This window comes from Microcaecilia unicolor, chromosome 2 (genome assembly GCF_901765095.1).
Source record: "Microcaecilia unicolor chromosome 2, aMicUni1.1, whole genome shotgun sequence".
Taxonomy (NCBI): Eukaryota; Metazoa; Chordata; class Amphibia; order Gymnophiona; family Siphonopidae; genus Microcaecilia; species Microcaecilia unicolor.
This window is the reverse complement of record NC_044032.1, coordinates 255,863,208-255,880,614: the sequence shown is the minus strand read 5'-3', so window position 1 is coordinate 255,880,614 and position 17,407 is coordinate 255,863,208. Positions and strand designations below refer to the sequence as shown.

Genomic DNA, 17,407 nt, shown 5'->3' with positions numbered 1-17,407 from the left:
TTAAAATGTTTTGAGGGTGGGAGGGGTTTAGTGACCATTGGGGGAGTAAGGGGAGGTCATCCCTGATTCCCTCCGGTGGTCATCTGGTCAATTTGAGCACCTTTTTGTGTCTTGGTCGTAAGAAAAAAAGGACCAGGTAAAGTCGTCCAAGTGTTCGTCAGGGACGCCCTTTTTTTCCATTATGGGTCGACGACGCCCATGTGTTAGGCACGCCCAAGTCCCGCCTCCGACATGCCCTGGGAACTTTGGTCGTCCCCGCAACAGAAAGCAGTAGGGGATGCCCAAAATCAGCTTTCCATAATACCGATTTGGGCGACCCTGTGAGAAGGATGCCCATCTTGCGATTTGTGTCGAAAAATGGGCGTCTTTCTCTTTCAAAAATAAGCCTGCTTGTCAACTTTAGTAGTCCAACACCCATGTAGACCTTATTGGCTAGAGCCTGTAACTATGTCTGTTATTGAACAAACAAAAACTCGACTAGCTAGTAAAGTCAGACCTCACCAAATTAGAGCCGAGGCAGCTACTGTAGCTCTCATAAGATCTGCTTCACTGGATAGCATATGTAGAGCAACTACTTAGTCCTCACTCCATATCTTCAATTCACACTACTGTTTAGACAATTCTTCAATCGGAGACCTTGCATTTTGTTGAGATGTTCTGATCAACCTGTCTTTGTGAAATCAGCAACTTTTGCAACTTTAAATGTGACCAGACCACTCTGGCAAAATGGATATAGTATCTAGAAATTAAGTGGTCTTGAGCTTGGGAGTCACTCTCTTGTGTGCCTGGATAAGTCCTTATCAAGGGGAAAAGCATTATTTATCACCTGTAAAGGGTCTTTTTCCATAGACAGCAGGATTAATCAAGCACATAATTCTTCCCAGAGTGTTGCATTCCTTCTTGAGCTATGGAACTGACTGAGGAGACTGCCTTGTGCAGGAAGGGTTGTGTATATTCTGAATTTCACAGTTAGTTCTGAGCTCTGAGAGACCTGTTCATTCCAGCACTGTCAAATCATGTTACTCACTTTCAGTGGCATAGCCACGAGGGAGCCTGGCCTCCCTATTTTGGGCTCAAGCCTTCCTAAAATCACAGCACCACTCCTATGGTTGGCGGGGATCCCCAAGCCATGCCAGCGGAAGTGGTCCTCTTCTGGTGGCTGTAAACTCCCCAACACTCATGGTTGGCAGCTCTTTTCCATAGGCTACCACTGCACCGCCTCCCCCCAGGCACACATGCAGAAAAACTAAGCATGCATGGGGGGGGTGTAGGGTGCAGTGGAAGCCCATGAAAAGTGCTGTTGATTTGCTAGCATTGGGGGGGTTCTGGCTGCTGGAAGAGGACCTCTTCAGCTGGGGATCCTCATCAGCTCATGTATTTAAAGTTTGAGTTGGGGGTCATGAGGAGGAAGAGCATGGAGGGCAGGGGTGGAGGGGGGCTGGGATAAAATTTTATGCCTATCCACTTTGTGCTCAGGACCCCCAAAATTGAAAGTCTGGCTACACTACTGTTCAGTTGTATGCATAGTCAACCCTACTTTCTACAGAAAACACTTGTTGTAGGTGAGAAACAATGCATTCCTGCTCCGTTGTGTTTGCTTGAGTATACTCTTTCTCCCCTTCCCTCTGGGAGGATTTCACACCTATTACAGGTAAGCTCTGTTTGTGATATCCTGGGGATATTTCCCTCTAGGATCTGGTTTGTATCTGATTTGTACCTACCATTTTCAGGGCACAGACCTGCTAGTACCAGGCAGACTTCTACAGTCTGTGCCCTGAAAATGGTAGATACAAATCAAGGTCAGGTATACATATAAAGTAGCGCATATGAGTTTATCTTGTTGGGCAGGCTGGATGGACTGTACAGGTCTTTTTCTGCCGTCACCTACTATGTTTCTATGGTTAATGGTTTTCAAAAATATGCTTGGTTTTTTACAGCCTCATAGAATGTGCAGTAGCATATCATTTTTTCCCAACAAGTGTTATCCTTGACAAACTTTGCCATGGTTAATTTTGGTAGGAACTTAGTAGCCCTGGCCTCCTGTCACAGAAACCTGGGTTCATGTTCCCATCAGGCCAAATCTTGCCTATCTCAGACCAGATAGGAGATGAGGAGTGCATTTATCCCATGCTCTGAAGTTTGATGTAGCTTCTATTAATTGAATTATAATTGGGCAGACAGGAGTGATGAATGAAGGTCTTTGACTGTTCAGCTTCAACCCAAGTAAACAGTGAGAGGAAAAGGTATATAGGGTTTTCTTACTAGCTCAGTTTAGGGTATTTCTCTTCTAACACAGTGATAGCATCCTCATCTTGGAAATAGAAGTATGCAAATTGAACCCTAAAGGTCTACTTATTAAAAATATGTTGTCCTTTCGTTAATCCTATTAGTTCTTGTGACGAATGATTCTAAATTCATACTTCCTCTGCATAATTCAGCAATGGAGGAAGATAGCTTCCTGGTGGTTTTCCTCCTCTGTGTTTTCAGGATGAATTGTTTCACGCACATTCTTATTTTCCTATATTTTTTTTATAGTGAATACTGAGAAGACATACCTTGAGGAAGCACTTCACAAAAAGCAAGGTGACATGTGGCGTGGTTTTAGGCCCTAAGGAGCCAAGAAAATACCCCTGACTTTTTCTGTTTTTACTCTCCTGAAAATCTCCCTCGTTCTGGGATGTTTCAACAGGAGATTAAGACATGCCCTTTACCTTTTTGTATTTGTTTGTGATTTTACCCTCTTGTCTTCTTATACCCCAAGATCCATGGGGATGGGCAGGGTGGAGGGAAGTAGAGGAGGGTGATTCCCTTTGGATGAGTAGCCCAATGGTTAGTGCAGTGGCCTAAGAACCAGGGGAACTGTTTTGATTCCCTCTGCAACTCTTTGTGACTCTAGGTAGGTCACCTAACCCTCCATTGCCCCAGATATAAAATAAGTACCTGTATAAAATTTGTAAACCACTTTGATTGTAATCACAGAAAGGTAGTATAACAAATCCTACCCCCTTTCCCTTGCTGGTAAGAGACTGGAAAGCATGTGAACAGGATGAATCTCTTCAGTGCCATTTTGTGACCATCACAGCCAGCCCCCCTGTAGCTGTAGTTGTCTTCCTTCAGTTATTGCTTAGCATCTTATGCTCCATGGGCCCAAAGGATTTGTTATGCTCTGATCAGTCCTCTCCAAATCTCTCAAAAGACTTTACAAGTGTGGGTTATGTACAAGATCTCTAACTTCTATTTTACTTGCAGAGGCTCTTGGGCTTCTACAACTGCAATGTGATGAAAAGGAGGCAGAAACACAGAGGTAAACATAATGTTTTATTTATGAACTGCTTTTACATTACTGGGCCAGTGCCTGGTAATGCCCACCCATTCCTCCTACTACTTATATTAGCTGTTGGGCATATGTGATGGGGTGAAGTCAGAAAGGTGCACACAGTACAGCAAACTAGTATGTTGCATACCTTCAGTTGCAGAGATGCCAAGTGACCCAGTTCTAGGTTGGAGGCTTTTGGGGAAATGCTGGTTTTGAACTTATATTCCAAAGCAATATGGGATTTGTACTGCCTGATCCTGCCTATTGAGATCACTACTGCGAGTCCCATCATGTACCAGGATGGGGTGGTCAGAAATCAAGGACTGCCCTAAAATCTCCAGTCTGGAACTGGGTAACTTAGCATCTCTGTAGTTGCTTTCTCTGATTATTCTGAAGTTGCAACATGCAATGGGAGGAACAGGGTTTGGAAAGTTTATGAACAGCATTATTTTTGGCCCAGCTATATCATATTTGTCCAGGGAAAGCTATCATAGTCTGATATGAAACATTAATGGGGCTGTAGAATTATATATGTGGTGTCTGCCTTCAGTTGTGCATCATGGTCTCTATTTCACCTCATAGGAAGCAGCAGATTTACCAAGACTGTAAGCAGAAGATAGAGGATTTGATATCCAGTTTGCAGGAGGAAAAACTGAAACAAAGGAAGCAGAGGTACTGCAGGACTTGTTATGCAGAGCTTGTTTGATGGTTAGTTTTGCTTTTGTATCAGATTTTCCTGAAGAACACTAGTGGGAACAGGTCATAACCTTTCCTTTGGTAATGTGGGTATTTCTAATTGCCATTTGCTTACTAGTGGTACAAGGAGAAACCCAAACTTGAGGTTATCTTTAAAACTGAACTGTATCCAGAGTTTATTAAAAGGTGAATGGTATACAAAAAAAGACAAATCAGTAGAAGTTAAGTTAGAATAAAATAGCTGTGTTTGCATCCTTGATATTCTATACAGGCCAAAAAATGTCTCACTCTGCTACAGTGGCATAGCCAGGAATTTTCAACAGGGGTTTGTCTCTAGCCGGGTTGGAGTTATTGCACAGTTCCTAATCATTAGGCTCTCGCAATAGCAATCAACACTATTATTGACATGCTAGATAGGTATAATGATAAAAATATTTAAATTTAAGAGTCACATTGAAATATACCTATCCAATAAATTGAAAAATATGTATAACATAAGCCATGTAAGTACTGCAGACAAATCAAGAAATATAAATTGATAAATGTAATACAAACCTATGAAAATTGTAATACAAACTTATAAAGGATATGTAACCATCAAAGTAAACTGTCTAAACCAAAAGTGGTACTTAATAGTAAAATGATTTTAAAAAATCATTTAAACTGACCCAACAGAGTGGATACCCTGAAGGGGAGTAGACAAACATAAGAAGTGATCTAAATAAATTAGAAGAATGTTCTGATGTTTGGCAGTTAAAATGGAATGCAAAGAAGTGTAGAGTGATGCACATGGGGTGTAGAAACCCAAAAGGGCTGTATTTGCTAGGGGATGAGAGACTGATGAGCACAGACCAACAAAAGCTAATTGGATTTGATTATTTGCCTATCCAAATCTGAGTTTATGGTGAGATACAAATTCAGGTACAGTTGGTAGGTTCCTGCCCGGCCCAGGGAGTATACTATGTTAAGTTTTTGTTAGGTTGCCAAATGGCCACCAGACTTCAGCTCTGCTAGCATTTAGTTTGCTGTTGAGTTACCAAATATTTGGAACAGCTAATGTAGATTATGTGTTATCTCTGTTAGAGCAACAGGCTGAGAACCAGGGAAGTGAGGGTTCAAATTCCTCTGCTGCTCCTTGAGATCCTGGACAAGTCACTTAACCCTCCGTTGCCCTAGGTACAAAACTTAGTTTGTAAACTCTCCAGGGACAGGAAAATACCTACTGTACCTGAATATAACTTGCCTTGAGCTACTACTGAGAAAGATGTGATTTAAATCCAAAATCCAGTACCAGGCACACTATGAAGTAATACAAATCACTACAAATGCTACTCAGGACCTACAGAGCAATTCTGCTATACCATAATAACAGTAACTTCCACAAGTCACACAACAAGAACCTATTTTGGAAAAGGTTAGCACCATAAACACTATGGCATGCATTAAAACATCAATATAATACATCTAAGGGAAAACTAAACAAACCAAATTTTTATAGATTCTCACCCAGTATAGCTTAAGTAACCACAAACTAAAAATATAAATATGCAGACAAAAATTAAACTGAACCCCCAAGAAACCAGACTCTGTATACAGAGAACACCAGCGAAACAAGTGAGGCGTGTCTCCCTGTACTGTGCAAAATATAAAGACAGCAGACATAAATGTCAAAAACTGACATATTCCAATCACTGCATTACAAATTAACAAATACAAATAACGCAAAAAATGGAAAATAAGATGATTCCCATACCATTTTATTTGACTAACTTAAAACTTTTTTCAATTAGCTTTCAAAGGTCAAAACCTCCTTTCTTAGGTCAGGACAGTATGTTGCTGTTACGATATCCTATCCTGACTTGAGAAAGGAGGTTTTGTTTTCCAACAAAGTCAAAAATGTATTTTTTTTAATTAATCCAATAAAAAGTTATCACCTTACTTTCATTTTCCATGTATATTAATTAATCTTCATTAACATGGCTATCACACTACTTCATCCTAAACTAACAATTAAATTCTTTTTTTCTACCTTTGTTCTTTGACTATTTACTTTTTCTAATTGTGTTGGACCCAATCTCTGATTTTTGCTTTCCTCGGTCTTCTCTCAATTCTCTTGCAAGGATTTCCTTACCATTTGTTATTTTTCTGTCTCCTCCTTTTCCTTCCAGCTTTCTTCAGTTTATTTCTCTGCATCTCTATCCAAATTTAATTCATTCTTACTATCTAGTCTTCAATTTCCCCCTTTTTTTTTACTGTCTACCTGCAACTTTCCATCTCCTTCCCTTACCCCAGCTCTCCTATTCCACTTCCCCTTATTCCCCAGTCTTTCACCAACTCTACCCTCTTTCTCTCCACCCTTTCCATCTAGCACCTACCCTCTTTCTCGCCCCTTTCCATTCCTTTTCCATCATTATCCCCTCCTCTCTCTTGTCTCTTCCTCCATCAACATCTGCCCTCTTTCTTTCCCCTCTTCCATGCAGTATCTGCCCTCTTTATCTTCCCCTCTCTCCTTTCCATCCAGTGTCTTCTCTCTCTCCATCCCCTTCCATCAGTATCTTCGTCCTCTCTCTCTCCCCCTTCCATCCAGTGTTTGCCCTCACTCTCCTCTCTCTTCCCTTGCCATCCATCTCTCCTTTCTCTTCCCTCCTTCCATCATTATCTTTCCCCTATCTGTCTCTCTGCCCCAACATCTTCCCTCTTTCTACCCCCTCTTCCATCCAGTATTTGCCCCTGTCTTCCCCCTTCTATACAATTCAATTCAATCCAGGTCTTATGTACTGCTAATATCCCCTGTTTTAGAGTTCATTGCAGTTTACATCGTCAGTTGGACAAAAGTTGATACAATATTATAAGAAGGACATTGAGTGAGTACAATCTTGTTGGTTAGATGCAATGTTATGTAGCACTATAGGGTGCGAGTGTGGTGGGTATTATATTTAATAGTTCTATTGTCCATCAGGGACCTGAAGAGTGGTGATTATTATATAGCAGTCTTTGGGAAGAGAAAGGTTTTTAGCCTCTTCCGGAAGCTGAGGTGTTTAAACTCTGATCTAATAGCCAGAGGGAGTGAGTTCCATAATGTGATCCCTGAAACCGGGAAGAGTGAGTTGTAGATCTTCTGAAATCGGATACCTTTGTAGAATAGTGGGTGTAAGATCAATTGTTTGTTTATTTTCTGCATTTATATCCCACATTTTCCCAGCAGGCTCAATGTGGCTTACATCATACCGTAGTGGCGATTGCCATTTCCGGAATGAGAAGTACAGAATATTATTACAATTGAAGTATAGAAAATATAAAGTAACTTAGAAGAAAATAGATATACAATTCATTTCAGGTATTTGAGATCAAGGGTAATGTATAACGTTCAATAACGACAATGTGATTAAAGTAACCAAATAAAAATACTTCAATGTTAACTTATTCTCCGAGGACAGCAGGCTGCTTGTTCTCACTGATGGGTGACGTCCACGGCAGCCCCTCCAATAGGAAACTTCACTAGCAAAGGCCTTTGCTAGTCCTCGCGCGCCCATGCGCACCGCGCATGCGCGGCCGTCTTCCCGCCCGAACCGGCTCGTGTTCGTCAGTCTTCTTTTGTCCGCGCTCGGTACGGTCGTGTTTGCGCCATTCGCGCCCCTTAAGTTGACCCTCGCGCGTCTTTTGACTTTTTCGCTAAGAAAAAAAAAAAAAGGGATTTCGGAGAAGGGCCTTTCGGTCTTTTTCCCTTCCCCGTATTTCTAGTTTTTGGCCCCGATAAGTTTTCTTTCATTTTCAGGGTAGGCCCCTTTGAGGCCTCGGGTTGAGTTTTTTTCTCCCCCTCTTTTTGGTGCCTTACCGCAATTACGAGTTTTGATTTCGCCGTCGTGATTTTTCCGCCCATGTCATCGAAGTCTCCTAGCAGCTTCAAGAAGTGCACCCAGTGCGCCCGGGTAATCTCTCTCACTGATAGGCACGCGTCGTGTCTTCAGTGTCTGGGGGCTGGGCACCGTCCGCAGGCCTGCAGTCTTTGCGCCCTTTTACAGAAAAGGACTCAGGTAGCGAGATTGGCCCAGTGGAACGTTTTGTTCTCGGGCTCTTCGTCGGCATCGGCACTGGGAGTATCGAGTGCGTCGACGTCGACAGCGTCAAGACCTCCGCCCTCGGCCGCGACTGTATCGGTTGCATCGAGGCATCGACCCTCTGCATCGTCGGGGCCGAGACAACGGAAGGCTGCGTCGGCGTTGGTGGTACCGGGACCTCCACTAGTGCTGATGTCATTGGACGGTGGTGCTTCGTCTGGAGTGCAGGTGAGGGCTGTCCATTCTCCTGCTGGTGGCGGTGAGCCTTCGGGTGGGTCTCCCCCTACCCTGAGGGCTCCTGCGGTACAGCCCCCCCGAGACCGACCTTCTTCGGCCTCGGCCCCGAGGAAGCGACGGCTGGATTCTACGTCCTCCTCGTCGGTACCGGGAAGCTCCGGTGACATGCTTCGTTTGAAAAAGTCAAAGAAGCATCAACACCGGTCTCCTTCCCGCGTCGGTACCGAGAGCTCTGGGTCGCCGAGGGAGTCGGCACCCAGCAGGCATCGGCACCGGGAGGACCGCTCACCCTCTGTTCAGGATGCGCTCCACCTTGGAAAGCCCGGAACAGCCTCCACACCCGGAACAGACTCTGACTTCGACTCCTGCATTGGCTTCCATGTCTTTCTCCACAGCCGCCCTGCACGAGAGTCTCCGGGCCGTTCTCCCAGAGATCCTGGGAGAGCTGTTGCGCCCTTCCCCTCCGGTACTGTCGAGTGAGGCACCGGCTGGCCCCTTGCCCGGGGTGAGGTCTCCGACATCGGTGCCGCTTGCGGTACCGACTGCGGTCGCCTCCCAGGAAGGCTCCCCAACGACGTCGGCGGAGGGAGCTTCGCCGGTGCGGGCGAGGGAGTCTACCTCTCGACGCTCCCACCGTGGCCGTGGTTCCACGGAGTCGAGCCGGGCACGGCTTCAGACACAGGTTCGTGAACTTGTGTCTGATACCGATGGTGAGGCCTCGTGGGAGGAGGAGGAAGACATCAGATATTTCTCTGACGAGGAGTCTGATGGCCTTCCTTCTGATCCCACTCCCTCCCCTGAAAGGCAGCTTTCTCCTCCCGAGAGTCTGTCTTTTGCGACCTTTGTCCGGGAGATGTCTACAGCCATCCCCTTCCCGGTGGTTGTGGAGGACGAGCCCAGGGCTGAAATGTTTGAGCTCCTGGACTATCCTTCTCCACCTAAGGAAGCGTCCACAGTACCCATGCATCATGTCCTAAAAAAGATATTGCTGGCGAACTGGACCAAGCCTTTAAGTAATCCCCACATTCCCAAGAAGATCGAGTCCCAGTACCGGATCCATGGGGACCCAGAGCTGATGCGCACTCAGTTGCCTCACGACTCTGGAGTTGTGGATTTGGCCCTAAAGAAGGCTAAGAGTTCTAGAGAGCATGCTTCGGCGCCCCCGGGCAAAGACTCTAAAACCTTAGACTCCTTTGGGAGGAAGGCCTACCATTCCTTTATGCTCGTGGCCAAAATTCAGTCTTACCAGCTCTACACAAGCATACACATGCGGAACAATGTGCGGCAGTTGGCGGGCTTGGTGGACAAGCTCCCTCCTGAGCAAGCCAAGCCATTTCGGAGGTGGTCAGGCAGCTGAAGGCGTGCAGAAAATTCCTGGCCAGAGGGGTGTATGACACCTTTGATGTTGCGTCCAGGGCCGCTGCTCAAGGTGTGGTGATGCGCAGACTCTCATGGCTGCGTGCCTCCGACCTGGAGAATAGGATGCCAACCTTTTTTTGGCTGAGCTGGAAGAGACATTTCTGAATACACACCAGACCAAACCTCTAAAATACTACCGGTACATCGATGACATTTTTATGATTTGGACGGAGGGTGAAGAAACTCTGAAACAATTTTATTCTGCCTTCAATACATACCATCCTACAATCAGATTCAAAATTGACTACTCCCCAGAAAAAGTCAATTTTTTGGACACCACGGTCTCAATCAGTGATGGCTGTATACAAACATCTATATACAAGAAACCCACAGACAGATGCAGCTACCTCCACAACTCCAGCTTCCATCCTTCACATACAAAAAGATCCATCATTTACAGCCAAGCCACAAGATACCAGCGTATCTGCTCTGACCCAGGGGACAGAGACAGACACCTTAAAAGCCTGACTGCATCCTTCAAACAGAAAGGCTACAACCCCCAAATAATCTCCAAGAATATTGCCTGCTCCCTCAAAACACCCAGGGAGAATCTGCTACAGTACAAGGAGAAAAAATCCACAGACAGAATTCCCCTTGTAGTGACATACAATCCAGAGCTGGAAAAACTGAGGAAAATCATAAGAGATCTATAACCTATACTCCAGGAAGAGGAATTACTGAAAGAGATATTCCCATCCCCACCAGTACTGGCCTTCCGACAGCCACCCAACTTAAAACACAAGCTAATCAGAATTAAACTTCCATCACAGACTGAAAAGGAACAGAAGGGCACACGTCCCTGTAATTTATCCAGTTGCAAACTATGCCAAAATATTTCACAGGACCTCACAGTTATCCACAAAGGAAAGATATTCAACATAAAGGGATCTTTCACTTGCTCATCTTCCAATGTGGTATATATCATTCAGTGTAAAAAATGTAACGAAGGATGCTATATTGGAGAAACAGGCCAGATGCTTAAGACAAGATTCAATTTACATAGACATCACACGAACAATACAGCCAGTAGGGCCCCCACCCCGGTGGGACAGCACTTCACAGAACCAGGACCCTGTACCAGTGATTTCACAGTGAGAATACTGAAAGGTAACTTTAAAACCATACAAGAACATAAGACCTTTGAAGTCAGAATGATTGAATATTTTAACACCCAACAGAAAGGACTTAACAAGGATCTGGGGTTCCTAGCCCATTATAAACCATAAAGCTGTATGTCTCTGTTGATCACCCCACCCCTCACCTATCCACACCCATCCTGTTAGAATATCAATGATATGCTTTGATGTCCCCATGCATACCTCCGACCCACCCCCATCCCCCCACCCTGTCAGACTGTCATAGTAATGCTTGAATGTTTTCACTTATATACACTGTCAGCTAGCACATTTGCTTATTTCCGATCTGACGAAGAAGGGCAACCTTCGAAAGCTAATCAAGAAATGTATTAAGTTATGTCCAATAAAAAAGGTATCATCTTATTTTCTTTTCCATGTTTTATTTTGTTTGATTTCTATTGATAACCTTAAGAGTGGACTTACACGGCTACCACACTCCTCTTGCCCATACAAAAACTCCTTGAACATCATCTACATTTATCTGAGTCAGGTTTGTAAAGCAGCTTCATTAGGGCAGGGACGGACTGATCATTCGGGCAATTGGGCAGTGGCAGAGGGTCCAGAGGCTCTGCACGCCACTGCCACAGCACACTACAACCCCCCCCCCCCTCGGAGCCCTGGTAGTCTGCCAAGACTTCCTGTGGCAATCTCATGAGACTGTTGAGACCACGAGACTACTGTGGGAAATATCGGCAGCCATTTTGAAAATATGGCGCTGGGCAGAGTAGTGGCAGAAGGCGGGCAGGAAAGAGTGGAGTTATTTACTGCCCCCGAAGAAGCCACTAGACCACCAGTGCTCTTCAAGGTAGGGGTGGTGGTAGTGTGTGTGTTAACAGAAATACACGTTTTCCGTACTCTGCTAAATAGAAAAGAATTCCAGATGTGACATTAGATTTGGCCAGTCAGTCCTCCAGAATGTCTTTGGATTAAAATCCAACTCCATCCTCTTCAGGCCCATTTTCTTTCTGTTCCGTGCTGCCTTCCAAAAAAAAAAAAAAAGGAGAATATATAAAAGGGTAGCTGCTTGCTAGAAATAGATTGGTGTCTACTGTCTGCCTTGTACAGTGCCTTGTTATTGTTTTCTCATTTTTTCTATTGAAAAAAAGCCTGTAACTAGGGAATCCCATGCTTTGAACCCACTTTCCCAACCACTGACTGGCTGGGTTGATGCTTCAGCCAGCCCTCCTATGGGGAGTGGCTAAGTATAGTTTCTTCCATTGGTATAAGCCAGCAGCAGTATCAGGCAGATTTTAGGGAATAAACTCAGTAGTACTTTTCAAAGGTCAGGAACCTCTGGAAGTATTGTATTTCCATTTTTATTTTTTTTATGTGTTGTTTCAAGTATGTGAACAGCTGGTCTTTATCCCAGTCTTTTTTTGCCTTTCTTGTCTTGTGTGTTTAGGATGGAGTTTGAAAAACAACTGGAGGAACTGATTGAGAAGCACAAGAGCCTCTGGGAGTTCCATGTAAGGAAATTACAACTCTATTATCCAAAAATATGGGGAGCAGGGAGTTCAGTTTCTGCACTTTTTCTGGATGCAGTACATTTATTCTGCAGCCATTTTGGAGAAGATAATTTACTTTTAAAGTATTTTGTCTCGATTGAAATTGGATAAGCTTAGTAGAAAGCTGAATAGTTTGGTTAAGGAGTCAGCTTGTACTAGCACTGTAATTCCAAGGTTGGAGGTGGGAGAGTTCTCCCATATTCAGTTCAAAGAATAATTCTATTAAGGGCTGATGCAGAAAGCTAGTGCAGACTGTAAGTAGCATGTGGTTAGCGTAACTTCTGCATACACATTTCTGGGTTGTGGTGTTCCTAGGAGGGCTGACACCCGGGGCGGATCGCCGATGTGCAGCGCCCCCCCCCCCCCCCCCCCGGATGCAGCGTGGACTCCCCCCCCCCCCCCCCCCGGCGAAAGGACACCCCCCGCAAAGGAAACCCCCCCCTGGGTGCACGCTGCTGGGGGGGGGGGGGGTGCCACACATGTCTGTCCTCCGTTGTTCCATGCTTCTTCTCTGCCCTGGAACAGGAAGTAACCTGTTCCGGGGCAGAGAAGACGCATGGAACAACGGAGGACAGTCGCGCGCGGCACCCCCCCCAGCGGCGTGCACCTGGGGCGGACCGCCCCCACCGCCCCCCCCAGGAACGCCACTGTTTCTGGGTCCATGATGCAGAAGAAGTTTTGTGCAGAAGTTAACCCTACACAAAACCTCAAATTAAACCCAGTGCACAGCATATTAAAATGAATGTTATTTTCTTGTGGCTGCTTTATTTGGCCCTGTTTTCCATCCTGTCCTTTAATTTCTTTAGTTTTATTTTGCCTGGGTTTAAGTTTTCTTACTTTTCTGTTGGCATCGGGCTGTTTTTAGGCCCTGAACGGTCAGGTTCTTCCCTTTCTTTTTTCTGTGCCTTGCCCCTCTTTTAGGCACCATCAAGTCATTTTTAATTTAGCCAATGAGGTTTTCCTGTCCATGTCCATGAAGACTCCCAATGACTTCAAGCACTGTACTGGGCAAACGCCTCTGACGGCACTATGTAAGCCACATTGAGCCTGCAAATAGGTGGGAAAATGTGGGGTACAAATGCAACAAATAAATAAATAAATAGGTCAGGACAGTTCCATAGTATAGTAGGAAATTTTTTTGAATAATATTTCTTAAGCATTTAACCAGGACTTAGTTGGTCTCTATATCAGTAGTAAGCCCTAGTGAACCTGATTTAGACCAGGATAGCAATTTACAATCCATAATTTCTAAGGAGTCGTCTATGTAATGGTCTATGAGTTGGATATTGAGGAAATTCCTATACAACAGAGCCAGCCCCCTGAATTAACTGTGGAGTGGGGGCAGGATTCTTCTGCTCACCTACCTTAGGCCCAGGCCTACCCAAAATTGTGTAATAACTTCTTTATTCAAAGTTACGATGGGAGATAATTTCCTCACCCTCCAGATCTCCATTTTGGAAGCATTTGGGTTCAGTTTTATTTACATTTAGGAGTGGAGGAGTAACCTAATGGTTAGTGTAGTGGCCCGAGAACCAGGAGAACTAGTGCTGATTCCGACTGCAGCTCCTTGTGACTCTAGACAAGTCACTTAACTCTCCATTACTCCAAGTACAAATAAACAGCTGTTTATAATATGTAAACCACTTTGATTGCATCCACAGAAAGGTGGTATGTCAAATCCCACCCCTTTAGCCATTGTATCACACCCTCCCAAAGCACTCATTTAATCTACTTAATTTCTCTGCTTTCTATGGGCCAAGTTCCACATATAGCTGATTATAATTGGCTTACATGTGGAACCTGGTCCCTGTAGATCTAATTTTATCACTTGTGGGTTTAATGTACAAAAAGAAAAAAACAGACAAAAGCAGAGCCAGGTGGAAATCCAAAAATTATAATACAGTAAGTATTTCTTAGCAGTTAGTTTATGCTAGCTTTTAATGAACACCTGGTTCTAGATCACAGGGATCAGGTAAGTCAAAGTTATTCTTGGATCAGGTAAGTCAAAGTTATTCTTGGAGTATTTGAAAAGTAAATTTGAAATGAGGACCAGACAACCTGTTTATAATCTGGAGCCATCCTGAGCTCACACTACCAACTGGGTATTCATTTTACTCTAGACAGCGAAGAGGCTGGTTGCAGAGATCAGTAACATGGGGAGCAGGACGGAGCTCCTGCTGAAAGAAGGTAAGTAGAACCTTTTAACCCCTTCCATACTGGTGCTCAGGGACATCAAACCCATCTATGAAAAATGTTGGGCTGTGTTCAAAAGAGTATAAGTGTCTGCATGCCTGTTAATGGTTAATAAGCATCCCGTGATTAGCTAATAATAAGAGAAAGAAGGAACTAATTGTGAAGGAACAGAAGATTAAGGGGCTCATTTCCTAAACTGCAGTAAATGAGGCCCTGCGCTAGTGGCTGTTTTTGCTGCATATCAGGGCACCTTTTACTGCACTGGGTGAAAATAGCCACAAATGAAATGGACTGTGCTATAACTTTCCACTTGTCACACGGCCATTTCGGAGGGAGCACTTACCACCACCCATTGAGGTGGTGGTTAGGGCTCCTGCTCTAACCCTTGTGGAAATGTTTTCTATATTTCTGCTGCGCCAGAAATTGTGCGTACTGGGGGTGGAACTACCACTAGCACCTGCATTGGGCTGGCAGTAGTTCCGGGTTGCCGTGCAGCAACTCTTTAGTAAAAGGTCCCCTAAAGCAGGAAAATTGTGACAGTCTCTGGGAAGAGGTGACTAGAGTAGAAGATCCAAAATGAGAGAGGCTGATTTTCATGTCATAGGTCTATAAGCAGTCTTTAAAAGTTTCATGTTTGAATTTCTGTAACTTAATTTTTTTCACATGAAAGGATGGGGTTTGTACTGTTGTATTACAAATTGCTTGCTCTAATAGAATTCATTACTTATTTTTTGCTTCTGGTGACTTTAGTCACCTTTTTCCAGAGATGGTTATAATTTGGAGAGAACTCCCTGAACGAACTTACATTGTAGGACCTGTAATCTATTGGATATTTGTATTGCAGGACCTAAAGTATATTGGAGCTGCAGGAATGAGGGTGTCAGAAAGCTAGAACTGTTCACCCTTCATCTAAAGTAGTGGGTTTGTTCTTCAAGGAAGGACTGCAGGCAGATTTTGTTTTCAGAGTAACAAAGTAGCCTTTTTAAAACCTTGGTTTATTTATTTTTAACCTAATGCTGTAACTACATACTGCTTATAGTTCAGCATCCCCTTTCAGGTAATAACTCTTCACCTTCCACTCTTGCAATAGTCTTGATTTAAGCACTATTTAATTCGTTTTATTTTTTTTATTTTAGAGGTCTTTTATTTGAAAGCAATATGGCAACAATACAAAAGATAATATACAATTAACAGTTGCACCATAACAATCAAAAAATAATACAAATTGCTTCCCAAGTAGAACATTCCAGAGAGAAACCTCCAATTTTTGAAAAAGGGTATAAGAAAACAATTCCCCCTTCCCCGCAAAAGAAAAAAAACACACCCTCCCCTGTCCCCCAATCCACAAAAACAAAGCATTAATATAGACCTTACCATTTCAGTATGTAACCTTCAAAATGAAATTAATAAAATAGGCAAATAATAACCCCTGAGCTTGCACAATAATATTATAAAATCACTTTAAAATAATCTTTAAATGCCTGTTCATATAAAGTGGTATTGTTATAACAGGGCATCTAGTCAGGAAAGACACATAGGTGCATATGCTGCTCTTATTTTATAAAGTCAACATATGTTCCTTTACCCCAGGAAAAGCAAATTCTTACATTATACCTGCTGGAAGACAGGTGTAAGTGTGTGTATGTATGTGCCAATAAAAATAAATACATTATGCATAGAATGAAGTTAAAAGGTTATAGGCTCAAGAGTAATCTAAGGACATACTTGTTTACAGAAAGGGTGGTGGATACATGGAACAGCCTCCCAGTGGGGGGCAGGGGACCGCCAGAGCCGACAGCCGCACACCTGCTCTGCACATCCCCTTGCCTGCCTGCACCCAGGGTAGTCCGCCCCCACCGTCCTGCCCTTGGTACGCTACTGAGTAGGAGATCTGTGAGAAGCAAGTGGCAGTAGTCAAAGTATACATATTGAAATCTTTAAGTCTGTCCCCATATGCTTTATGACAAAGACCACTGACCATTTTAATAGTTGACCTCTGGACCTTCTCTATCCTGTTTATATCTTTTTGAAGGTGCAGTCTCTAGAATTGTACACAATATTCTAAATGAGATCTCATCAGAGTCATACAGGGGCATTATTGCTTCCTTTTTCCTTCTGCCATTCCTCTCTCTATGCACCCAAGCATCCTTCTAGCTTTCGCCATCGCCTTTTCTACCTGTTCGGCCACCTTAAGATCATCACATACGATCACACCCAAGACCCGCTGTTCGTGCACAAAAGTTCTTCACCCCCTAAACTGTACCATTCTATCAGGTTTATGCAGCCCAAAATCGAAGCTGCCAAATTCCAGACAATTCCTTTAGCTTTGCTAAGTCCTTCCTTATGACATCCACATTATCAGGGGTGTCTACCCTATTGCAGATTTTGGTATCATCCGCAAAGATATACAAATCAAGCCATAAAGAGGCAAACCTTACCAGACAGCCCTTCAGCAATATCTTACAAAAATGTTAGAAAGAACTAAACTTTGCCTCACACCACTGGTAGCATCCTTTTCATCAGAATGAGCCAACTGAACATTTAGCAACAACACTAATGTTTTAACAAGGTCATTTTCTAATGTGTGGATCGATGCAACTTACATTAAAAACATATAACATAAAACAAACATGAAAGAACTCCAGTAAAATAGATAGGAAAGAATCTCATTCATTCAAACAAGGACTTGACATTTGTGTGTCCACAGGAAACCCAAGGGTTTACACCCCACGAGTCGACCGCGGTTCAGCATCACCGAAGGCCAGTCTAAAAAGTGCACTTAAAGCCTTAAATTTGGGAAAAGAGTGTTCAGAACAGATGTTGGGTGGAAGAAGTTTGGGGGCAAGA

The 17,407-nt window shown here is 43.8% G+C and overlaps 1 protein-coding gene across 1 annotated transcript in view; it reads left to right on the top strand.

Moving 5' to 3' along the window:
• The window catches only part of LOC115462003 (synaptonemal complex central element protein 1-like), a 178,326-nt gene that overhangs the window by 47,390 nt on the left and 113,529 nt on the right, over positions 1-17,407 (top strand). Inside the window, exons 5-9 of the mRNA XM_030192050.1 lie at positions 2,536-2,583; positions 3,250-3,304; positions 3,899-3,988; positions 12,265-12,328; positions 14,488-14,554. Of these exons, the coding sequence (XP_030047910.1) occupies positions 2,536-2,583; positions 3,250-3,304; positions 3,899-3,988; positions 12,265-12,328; positions 14,488-14,554 (324 nt within the window). The remainder of the gene's footprint in view (positions 1-2,535; positions 2,584-3,249; positions 3,305-3,898; positions 3,989-12,264; positions 12,329-14,487; positions 14,555-17,407) is intronic.